The sequence below is a fragment of the Festucalex cinctus genome, chromosome 18, assembly GCF_051991245.1.
Source record: "Festucalex cinctus isolate MCC-2025b chromosome 18, RoL_Fcin_1.0, whole genome shotgun sequence".
NCBI lineage: Eukaryota > Metazoa > Chordata > Actinopteri > Syngnathiformes > Syngnathidae > Festucalex > Festucalex cinctus.
The window spans coordinates 18,270,822-18,282,424 of NC_135428.1; the positions used below are offsets into that span (position 1 = coordinate 18,270,822).

Sequence of the window (11,603 nt, forward strand, 5' to 3'; positions counted from 1 at the left end):
TCGTGCAGTTTGGGTCACTCACAAACCATCTTGGCTGTAGGTTCTGGTCTCGCTGTTTGGAGACGAGTTGGAAGTAGGGGTGGGAACCTCTGGCTACCTCACGATACAATACAATATGCGATACAAGGCTCACGATAACAATTATCTCACAATATGACGATACCACGATTATCGATATTTTGCTCAGGTAATAAATCCTTGATAATCTACGACAAAATAGGGCTGGGTATCGATTCAGATTTCCAGAATTTATTGGATTTGATTCACAAGGGCCCGATTCGATCAATTCACGATTCACAATGATTTTCGATTCAGTTGAGGAATTCATGCAGCACATATTTTAGACAGTCAAAAGTACCAATGCTGCAAAGAGTAGAAACTTCTTGCTCTAATTTAATTCTTTAGTAAAAATATGAATATTTACATTAGGAATTGAATCCATTGCAGTTACATTAATCTGTTTTATTTAACATGGCCTTATAAAAACAATAAATAATAATTTAAATCAATTACAACCACTGTACAGGCTGTGTAAATAAAGTGACAAAAGGGGGGATCAATATATCGATACATGGTTTAATGTATCGATATTGGGATATGAAAAGGCGTATTGATACGATATTGATATATCAATATTTTAAACCCAGCCCTACGATAAAACTAATCATAAAATAATAATAATCATAAAATAATAATAATAATAATAATAAATAAAATAAAATAATAATCAAGTATATATCATCCATCCATCCATCCATCCATCCATTTTCTTGACCGCTTATTCCTCACAAGGGTCGCGGGGGGTGCAGGCGACGATCTCAGCTGGCTCTGGACAGTAGGCGGGGGACACCCTAGACTGGTTGCCAGCCAATCGCAGGGCACACAGAGACGAACAACTGTCCACACTCACACGCATACCTAGGGACAAGTCGGAGCACTCAATTAACCTGCCATGCATGTCTTTGGAATGTGGGAGGAGACCGGAGTACCCGCAGAAGACCCACGCGGGCACGGGGAGAACATGAAAACTCCACCCAGGAAGGCCGAAGCCTGGACTCGAACCGGAGTCCTCAGAACTGTATAATAGTAGTTAATAATATTTAAAAAAAAAAAATCATAATAAAAATATAGATATAATATAAATGCATAATATAATATATAAATATACATAATATATATATATATATATATATATATATATATATATATATATATACACAAATATAAATAAAATAAAATAACAGTAATAATAAATAAAAACAAATACAGTAATATATATTGTAAAAATAAAGATATTGTAAAAATAAAGAAAACTAAGCTAAAGCTAAAACAATAAAACTAATCATAAAATAATAATAGTAATAATAATAATAATAAACGAATAAAAATAAAATATCAATAAATAATAAAAAAAATTCATAATAAAATTATAGATATAATATAAATACATAATATAACAAATATATATAATATATATAAAATATAAATACATTAAAAACAATAATAATAAATAAAAACAAATACAGTAATATATATTGTAAAAATAAGAAAACTAAGCTCATGAGTCTTCTTCGTCTGAAGACTTCAGTCCATTTCCCTGCCACTCTTCTGAGGCACTCCTCCTAGTGGCCCGCCAAGTAATTGCTCAATAAGTCATTAACAATGGAACCGTTATAGTGGCTGTATATAAACTACAAATATCTCGATACTTGCGTAAACGTATCGATAATCTATCGGGAGACAAAGTATCACGATTTATTGCGAATATTTGTTATTCAATATTTACATGCGCTGGATCGTAAAAACGATTGGCCGTCCGTTCATTCTAGAGTGTCTTTTGGTTAGTGAGTTGGTTGGTTAGTTAGTGATTTCATGGTTTGGTTGGTTATTTAGTAAGTTAGTTTATTTATTCATTCATGTGTGTCTTATTCTGTCATTTTGACACCTCTAATTCGATACGTAGTCACTTAGCTAGTTTATTCATTGGTTGGTTATTTACCTTAATTAGTTAATTCATTTGTTTGTTAGTTTGTACGTTTTTTGTTCGTAAGCCCTAGGGGTATGAATTGCCTAGTATCTGGCGATTCGATCACGATTCATAGGTCACGATTCGATACTGATTAATCCTGATACAAATCTGTAAGTCGATTATTGCCATTTTTTTTTGTATTTATTTATTTATTTATTTTATTGCAAACTGAAACTTCAACTCTGTATTTAACAAACAGGTTGCAATCTGTTTCATGTTTGAACAGCATTAAAATAAATTAAGGCTTAATATTCTATTCATATAACATTCTTCCATGCTGAAAGTGTGAACCCTATCCCTAAGACTTTCTGTTGAATATTTCCATCAAAAAATGCTGTTCGGCCGCATATTGAATCGATACAAGAATTGCGTCCTGTAATATTGCCGAATCGTTTTTTCTTAACACCCATAGTAAGCCCAATCATTTGTGAGTTAGTTTGTTGTTGAATTTATTACTTACTTTACTTTAATCAGTCGCCACAAAACACAGTCATCTTAAATAAGGCAAAGAATAATCATTGACCACAACATCACACTTGGAATTCGGTCTGAGAGACTTTTCTATGCTTCTTTGGTAAGCAGAAGAGCTCAGCAATAAACTGTTGGAGGGAGGCGTTTATTTTTCTCTGCCTGCCATCTAATTGGAGGACGCCATCTGTTAGAGGACGTTCCGTCTTTTAATTCAGTTCAGATAGAACATTTGTTTCAAGAGAATAACAACTGTTAATAAATGGAGGCTCAGTTGTAGTTACTTTACGACACACATACACACGCGGAGCAGTTATTACCTTTCAACTTGTTCCAGCTGGATTTATGAGTGATGGCAGCGAGGCAATAAAGCTCTTGACGTGATTCACAGTCGCCATTTGTCTGTTTGGCTCAGTGAACTCTCCGCTTCCTCTCCAGGTGATCCCCGACTGGAAAGAGCAGGAGTGGGATACGGAGAAACCCGACTCGTACGGCGGCATCTTCCACTTCCGCTTCTGGCGCTTCGGTGAGTGGGTGGACGTGGTGATCGACGACCGGCTGCCCACCATGGACAACCAGCTGGTCTACTGCCACTCCAACGACAGCAACGAGTTCTGGAGCGCGCTGGTGGAAAAGGCCTACGCCAAGTTAGTGTACTCGTCATCATACGTTCACAAGTGGACAAAATGAACCACTCCCTCCAATAGGCACCTCCCTCCCTTTTAGCCTTCATGAAACAAAACTGTTACGGTGGGGGTGTGATGGGTGGACCCAAAGACGGAAAAACCAGGCATGAAGAGGAATGACAGCAACTAGAATGACTTTATTGACCGTGTGAAACGTGGATGGACTTGGCATGACGAACGGGCGGAGAACTGGCATGATGAACAGGGGCACAACTGGCATGACGAACCTGGCGTGGACTGAGGCTGAGACTTGGCGTGGACTGATGCTGAGACTTGGCGTGGATGACTTGGCGTGGACGACTTGGAAGACTTGGGGTGGACGGCTTGGAAGACTTGGTGTGGACGACTTGGAAGACTTGGCGTGATGTGGACGACTTGGCGTGATGTGGACGACTTGGAAGACTTGGCGTGATGTGGACGACTTGGCGTGATGTGGACGACTCGGAAGACTTGGCGTGATGTGGACGACTCGGAAGACTTGGCGTGATGTGGACGACTCGGAAGACTTGGCGTGATGTGGACGACTCGGAAGACTTGGCGTGATGTGGACGACTCGGAAGACTTGGCGTGATGTGGACGACTCGGAAGACTTGGCGTGATGTGGACGACTCGGAAGACTTGGCGTGATGTGGACGACTCGGAAGACTTGGCGTGATGTGGACGACTCGGAAGACTTGGCGTGATGTGGACGACTCGGAAGACTTGGCGTGATGTGGACGACTCGGAAGACTTGGCGTGATGTGGACGACTCGGAAGACTTGGCGTGATGTGGACGACTCGGAAGACTTGGCGTGATGTGGACGACTCGGAAGACTTGGCGTGATGTGGACGACTCGGAAGACTTGGCGTGATGTGGATAACTCGGAAGACTTGGCGTGATGTGGATAACTCGGAAGACTTGGCGTGATGTGGATAACTCGGAAGACTTGGCGTGATGTGGATAACTCGGAAGACTTGGCGTGATGTGGATAACTCGGAAGACTTGGCGTGACGTGATGTGGATAACTCGGAAGACTTGGCGTGACGTGATGTGGATAACTCGGAAGACTTGGCGTGACGTGATGTGGATAACTCGGAAGACTTGGCGTGACGTGATGTGGATAACTCGGAAGACTTGGCGTGACGTGGATGACTCGGAAGACTTGGCGTGATGTGGATAACTCGGAAGACTTGGCGTGATGTGGATAACTCGGAAGACTTGGCGTGATGTGGATAACTCGGAAGACTTGGCATGACGTGATGTGGATAACTCGGAAGACTTGGCGTGACGTGATATGGATAACTCGGAAGACTTGGCGTGACGTGATGTGGATAACTCGGAAGACTTGGCGTGACGTGATGTGGATAACTCGGAAGACTTGGCGTGACGTGGATGACTCGGAAGACTTGGCGTGACATGGATGACTCGGAAGACTTGGCATGACGTGGATGACTCGGAAGACTTGGCATGACGTGGATGACTCGGAAGACTTGGCATGACTCGGAAGACTTGGCATGACGTGGATGACTCGGAAGACTTGGCGTGGATGACTTGGAGGACTTGGAAGACTTGGAAGACTTGGAGGACTTGGAGGACTTGGAGGACTTGGAGGACTTGGAGGACTTGGAGGACTTGGAGGACTTGGAGGACTTGGAGGACTTGGAGGACTTGGAAGACTTGGAAGACTTGGAAGACTTGGAGGACTTGGAGGACTTGGAGGACTTGGAGGACTTGGAAGACTTGGAAGACTTGGAAGACTTGGAGGACTTGGAGGACTTGGAGGACTTGGAGGACTTGGAGGACCTGAAAGGCGTGGAAGGCGTGGAAGGCGTGGAAGGCGTGGAAGACTTGGAAGGCGTGGAAGACTTGGAAGGCGTGGAAGACTTAGAAAGACTTGGCGTGGATGACTCGAAAAGACTACATTACAAACATGCACCGTATAACCAAACATTCACATCAACGTGCAACAATGCTCCCCCAAACGCGTGAGACAAACACCACTCCCTTATACCAACACTAATGACACTAACAGGACACACCTGGGAGACACAGAAGGCAGGGGGAACCAATCAGCAACACACGGGGAAGGGAAGACACAAGCAGGTGGACAAGGTTAACCATAACGAGACAGGGGAAAAACACAAGAACACCAGACAACCAACACTCACCAAAATAAAACAAAAACCCAACCCAAACCAAACCAAAACATGACAGTAAAATAAAACAAAAACCCAAACCAAACCGAAACATGACAAAAACAAACAAACAAACAAACAAAAAAAAGTTTATTGACACGCTTGTTCACACGCACATTAAAAAGTAAACTGCCGTTTTGTTGCTAGACAGAAAACAGAGCAAACAATATTTCAGATGGATTGGAATGAGGATATAACAATGAGTTTTTTTTCTTTATCGGTGTATTTTGGTCATTTGTTAGTTATTGTCTATTTGCTAGCTTCTTAGTTAATGTCTTTGTTGGTAGCTAGGAAAAAATACTTCAGATGGATTGAAGTGCGGCTATAACAATTTGTTTGTTAGTTAATTTGTTTTTTCCCTTTATTAGTGTATTTTGGTTGTTAGTTATTCAGTCCTTTTGCTAGTTTGTTACATAGTTAAAGTTATGTGGTAGAACTATTTAACTGGACCAAAAAGCTGACTGAGAGCCGAGCAGGTAAGTTGGAAGCAAGAATTTAATAACAAAAAACAAAAAAAAACAAAAAAAAGAGCACGATGAGTACGTAAGTATAATGCAATGCAAAGTAAAAACCAAAATGGAACAAAAGGAGCACCAAACAGCTAATAAAACAACAGAAAGAGTCTGAGATTGGTCAGCACAACGAGAAACTCAAAGTACAACCAAAAAATCCAAACTAAACGAGACGGCTGGATGGAATCCCAGCTGAAGGACATCGTCTTACGTAAAAAGGTGAAAAATACGAGTAAGATCTAACAAAAAAGCAAAACTCATACACAAGAGTTGTTTCTGAACAATCAGGACTCAGGACAACAAGGAGCGTAAGCAGATTGAGATAACTCTCAGGTGTGCAGCAAGGGACTCCACCCAGGAAAATGCCATGAGCTGTGAGACAGAGAAGGAAAAAACATGACCCAACAGACTGGCATGACCCACAAACCTGACAGATAGGTAGTTAGTTAGTTAATCAATCTGTCCATTGTTTGCTAGGATATTTACTTGCTTAGTTACTTTCTTTTCTCAGCTAGTTAGCTAGCTACTAGCAAGCTAGTTACTTAGCTAGCTAGCTAGTTAATATGCAAATGAACAAGCTAGCTAGTTAGTTAGCTAGCTAGCTTGTTCATTTGCATATTCTGTTAGTTTGACAATTTTTTCCTGGTTTTGGTTGTTAGTTTGTTCATTTGTCCGTTCGTTTATTAGTTTGTTGTTGTTGTTTTTTTTTTGACAGCCGGTTAGCTTCTTTGTGTGTTAATCTGTCTGTCGGTTAGTTTGTTCACTTGAAAGTTACTTAATTTGTTTGTTGGTAAGTTCACGTGTTCGATTGTTTGCTTATTTGCTTGTTTGTCAATAATTCAGAGGGGTAGCTATAGCTAGCCGGATAGTTTGCTCATCAGAGAACAACAAACAGCCTGACTTGTTTTGTTTTTGTTTTTTGTTTCAAGGGTGTACGGCTGCTACGAGGCTCTGGACGGCGGCAACACGGCGGACGCGCTGGTGGACTTCACGGGCGGGGTCTCCGAGCCCATGGACCTGCTGGAGGCCCAGATGGCGACGGACGAGGCGGCTCGCAACCAGCTGTTTGAACGAGTCCTCAAAGTGCACAACCGAGATGGCCTTATCAGCTGCTCCATTCGGGTAAGCGTTGAAAGAACGCTTTTATTTATTTTCTCCGCTGCCTTATTGTGCCTTCTGACTTGTGAAGTTGTATTATTGCCAAATGCCAAACCTGTGGGAGAATTCACATTATTGTGATACTGACTGAACTTGGGGTGAATTGCAAAATAATATCGCTCTTTGATATGCATTAGTTTTCATGCTGCACCTTATTATTCAACAGTGAGTGTAACGAGAGCTGCGTAGAAGTGTAAATTTTTCCATTATTCTCATCATTGTTATGCACAATGTTTCCTCGAAGGTTGTCATGTTTTCAGTTTTGGGGGGTTGAGTTGTGGTTTAGTTTGGGGTGTTTATGTTGTCTGTTGTCCGGTTTTGTCTTGTCATAGTTAACCTCGTCCACCTGTGTGTGTCGCCCCTCCCCGTATGTGTTGCATTAGTGCCCTCTGCCTACTGTGTTTCCCAGCTGTGTCTTGTTAGTGTCTCGTTAGTGCTGTATTTAGTGTGTGGTGTTGTCGTGGTAGCATTGTATTGTCTTGTCTTGTCCTGGTGTGGGGTGCTGTGCTTTGTTAGTAACGTTTGTTAGTGAGTCAAGTTTCGCAACATCTGGTCAAATTTCTACCTCGTGTCTGGTCAAGTTTCTCCCTCGTGTCTGGTCAAGTTTCTCCCTCGCGTCTGGTCAAGTTTCTCCCTCGCGTCTGGTCAAGTTTCTCCCTCGCGTCCGGTCAAGTTTCTCACCTCCTGCCCGGAGATGGTCAAGTTTCTCACGTTCTGCCCAAGTCTCCACGTTCTGCCCAAGTCTCCACGTTCTGCCCAAGTCTCCACGTTCTGCCCAAGTCTCCACGTTCTGCCCAAACCTCCACGTTCTGCCCAAACCTCCACGTTCTGCTTAAGCTTCCACGTTCTGCCTAAGTCTCCACATTCTACCCAAGCCTCCACGTTCTGCCCAATCATGCCATGCCAAGTCTATCCATGTCATGCCAAGTCTGTCCACATCATGCCCAGTCTGTCCACGTTCAGTCCAGTCATCTACTTGGTTCCCGTCAATAAAGTTATTCTCATGCCTGCCTTTCTCCCTTCCGGGTTTCTCCGCCTTTGGGTCCATCCACAACATCCTCGCTCCATATACCTACATTATGACAAAGGTGGAGCATGATCCATTCCACTTCTTTCAAAAAAATGAATTTACCTATTAAATTTGGATACTTTCTCCCCGATTGATTCACCTTTAACAGAGCAATCACACAAGGAGAAGGTAACTGAATTGCATAAATAAAAACAATAATAATGGTTCCAAGTAGTCATCCCTGAGGCTCACCTGGCTCAGCAAACAAGCACTGATTTCTTATTTTGGTCACATCTGGCCATGCTTTCTTGTGTTTTGAAGAAATACCCTAACTAAAAATTCGTTACTCGTTTTGCTGGATCCTTAGGCAACCACGGTGGAGGACATGGAGGCGCGGCTGGACTGCGGCTTGGTGAAAGGCCACGCCTACGCTGTGACCGACGTCCGGAAAGTGAGGCTGGGCCACGGGCTGCTGGCGTTTTTCAAGTCGGAGAAGCTGCACATGATCCGCATGAGGAACCCGTGGGGGGAGAAGGAGTGGAGCGGCCCTTGGAGCGACAGGTAATTGGCGGGAAATTTACCCTGGTGGGAATTTTTTTTGTGAGATGCTTATTTCTGAAAATGTTTCTAATTTTGCCAAACGGTGATGTCACAATCTGGCGAATTTACAAAGTACTCTTCCATTTTGCAAAAAACAAGAAGGTAAGCAGAGCTGCAGTGACTTTTCTGTTGATGCACCAATTAGTAACAGTCTCGCTTGTGAAGATATACTTAATTGTTTGGGTGGGGTTATCAACTTCAGTGTTTGGAATGTCCACTGCATGCACCATGTTTACAGCTCTGCACACCAATAGACAATTGAATGAAGTGGAGTTTATGAAGTGCTGGCTTCAATGAGTGAAAATTATGGGATGCACAGATTAGTGTTGACTTCTAAATAAGCAGTTCATCCTTTTGACATGTTGAGGTAGCTGATATTTCTGTTTGTGTCCACTTCTATGGAGGACCAAAACTGCCAAAATTCGAAATAAATAAATGACTAAATAAATAAATAAATGACTAAAAGTGAAAATAAAAATCAATATAAAAAATATATATTTTGAAAATTATATCTAAAAAATATATATAAATGGAAATCAGTTTTTATTTTCACCTTTCGTCATTTATTTATTTAGTAATTTATTTATTTAGTCATTTGTTTATCTATTTATTTAGTTATTTAGTCATTTATTTAAAATTTTGGCAGTTTTTGCCCGTACTGCCAAGTCGAAATGTTATTCAAATGAGGGGGCGGTCCTAAGCATGTCTTGGGTTGGACTCAGCCGTTGCAAACTGCCTGTCATTGGTCGAGTGAGCAGCTCGGCGAACAAGGAAGTCTCGCCGGCTTGCAATGGAGAGCTCCAGCAATGGACGACGATCGTGTCCACTGTCACCTCAACTTGCGACTTGAGTTGTTAGACAACAAGTGAGAGCAGACAGTGGACAAGATAGTCATCCATCGCTGGAGCCCTCCATTGTAAGCCGGCGAGACTTCCTTGTTCACCGAGCTGCTCACTCGACCAATGACAGGCAGTTTGCAACGGCAGGGTCCAGCACAAGACACGCTTAGGACCGCTTCCTCATTTGAATAACATTTCGACTTGGCAGTACGGCCCAACATTGCCAAAATTCTAAATAAATAAAAGACTAGAAAAATAAATAAATAAATAAATGAATGAATGACTAAATAAATAATTAAATAAATGACTAAAATTGAAAATAAAATATAAAAAATATATATATAAAATATAAAAAATAGGTAAATAACTAAATAAATAAATAAATTACTAAATAAATAGATGAATAAATGACTAAAGGTGAAAATAAAAACTGATTTATTTCCATTTATATTTATTTTTTTTTAGATATAATTTTTGAATTATATTTTTTTATATTGATTTTTATTTTCACTTTTAGTCTATTTATTTATTTAGTCATTTATTTATTTCAAATTTTGGCAGTTTTGGTCCTCCATACACTTCATGTGCCACACGCATAGATCTGCAAGTGTATGAAGTGCTGCATCTGCGAATGAAAATGTTATTGTTTTTGTTGCTGTTGTTTTTATTTTAGTTTTTTCCCCCCCTTACATTCTGGGCTACGCATCCACAAGTGGAAGCCGCTTGCCTCGGTCAACCCTCTAGCCCACCCTGGTTGTCCCAGCAACGAGAGCTATGCTCACCATTGCTGGCTAATGGTTCCTTTTTCATCAGACAGCACCAACTCTTAAGGCTTAAAAATAGAGTGTAACCTGTGCTGTAAAGCTTGATGGTCTCAGCGTCGCTACTACAAGTATAATATGCTCGTATAAACACCCTAGCTCCACCCCAGAAATTGGTATCTCAACTGCATTATAATTGTTAATTCTTGTGGTATTTTGACAAAAGTATTTCCAGGACTGCTGTGGAAAAAAAATAAACACTACATCACCTTTTCAAGCTTTTCCTGGCAGAAGGGGAGAAAGTGCCTCAAATTTCCATCTGCAGTAAACAAAACATTGATAAATGGGCCTGCAGTTGAGCTATCCATCCTAATGGCGCCGCCGTGGAGGTGGGTCTGACCAGACGCATGTCTCCAGCGGCACAAACAAGCTCCTAATCGTTTTAAACGCGACCTCGTTTGGACCCGCTCCAGCTCCACCGATTCCGCTCATTCCATTTTCCAATGATCCAAGCGCCCTTGCTGTCTCCAGTTTGACTCCCCCCGCGTTCGCCATGAACGAGCGCACAGCAAAAGTTGCGTGATCCATACCCAACCCACACAATACCGGGAAGCGAATGCTGGCTAGACCATGAGAAATGGCAAAGCAATCAAGCTAATGGGTCAGAACCGCACGAGACCGCACACTCCAGCTCAGATGCAGTTTCTCCCGTCACGCCACTCCCAAAACAATTTGGACAAACTTGAAATGATCGAGACTCGTAGTAGTGGTGAAGAACCTGTGGGCTGAGGGGCCATATACGGCCAAGACTGATATAAAAACATAAAAAAATAATTTCAACCACAAATGTGCATTGTTCGTTATTCACGTGATTTACATTGTAACAGACAAAAATCATAAAGTATATAATTTGCATTATATTTTGCAGGATTTAATATAATTGAATAGTGATGCTATTTGGATTTAATATAATGTAGTTTATATTTAATTGTATTTAGATTTTAATTAAGTTTTAAAGATTTTGATTTTGTATATAACTTGGATTTAATTATTTCATTTCATTTTGATTAAGGTTTGATTTACTGTAATTTTTATTTAATTTATATTAATTTAGATTCATTTTAACTTTGATTTCATCTGGTTTAATTGCTAAAGTAATGTTTTAAAATATAAAATGTATGAAATAGTATTTTTTATTCCAAATTTTAATTTTTAGAGAAGACATGAACATTTCCTTTTATTAAAAGTTAAATTTAATTTAATTTTAATGTAGTCTTTTGGATTTAATTAAATTACCGATAATTTTATATTTCAGTTCATTTAGATTTGAATTAGTTTTGATTTAATTTTATTCAATCTAATTTTG

The 11,603-nt window shown here is 40.7% G+C and overlaps 1 protein-coding gene across 2 annotated transcripts in view; it reads left to right on the forward strand.

Annotated features, from left to right (window-relative positions):
• capn5b (calpain 5b) overlaps positions 1–11,603 on the forward strand; it is a 51,671-nt gene that overhangs the window by 23,980 nt on the left and 16,088 nt on the right. For both annotated transcript variants that reach the window (XM_077505488.1, XM_077505489.1), the window contains exons 4-6: positions 2,936–3,144; positions 6,800–6,992; positions 8,405–8,598. In XM_077505488.1, the coding sequence (XP_077361614.1) occupies positions 2,936–3,144; positions 6,800–6,992; positions 8,405–8,598 (596 nt within the window). The remainder of the gene's footprint in view (positions 1–2,935; positions 3,145–6,799; positions 6,993–8,404; positions 8,599–11,603) is intronic.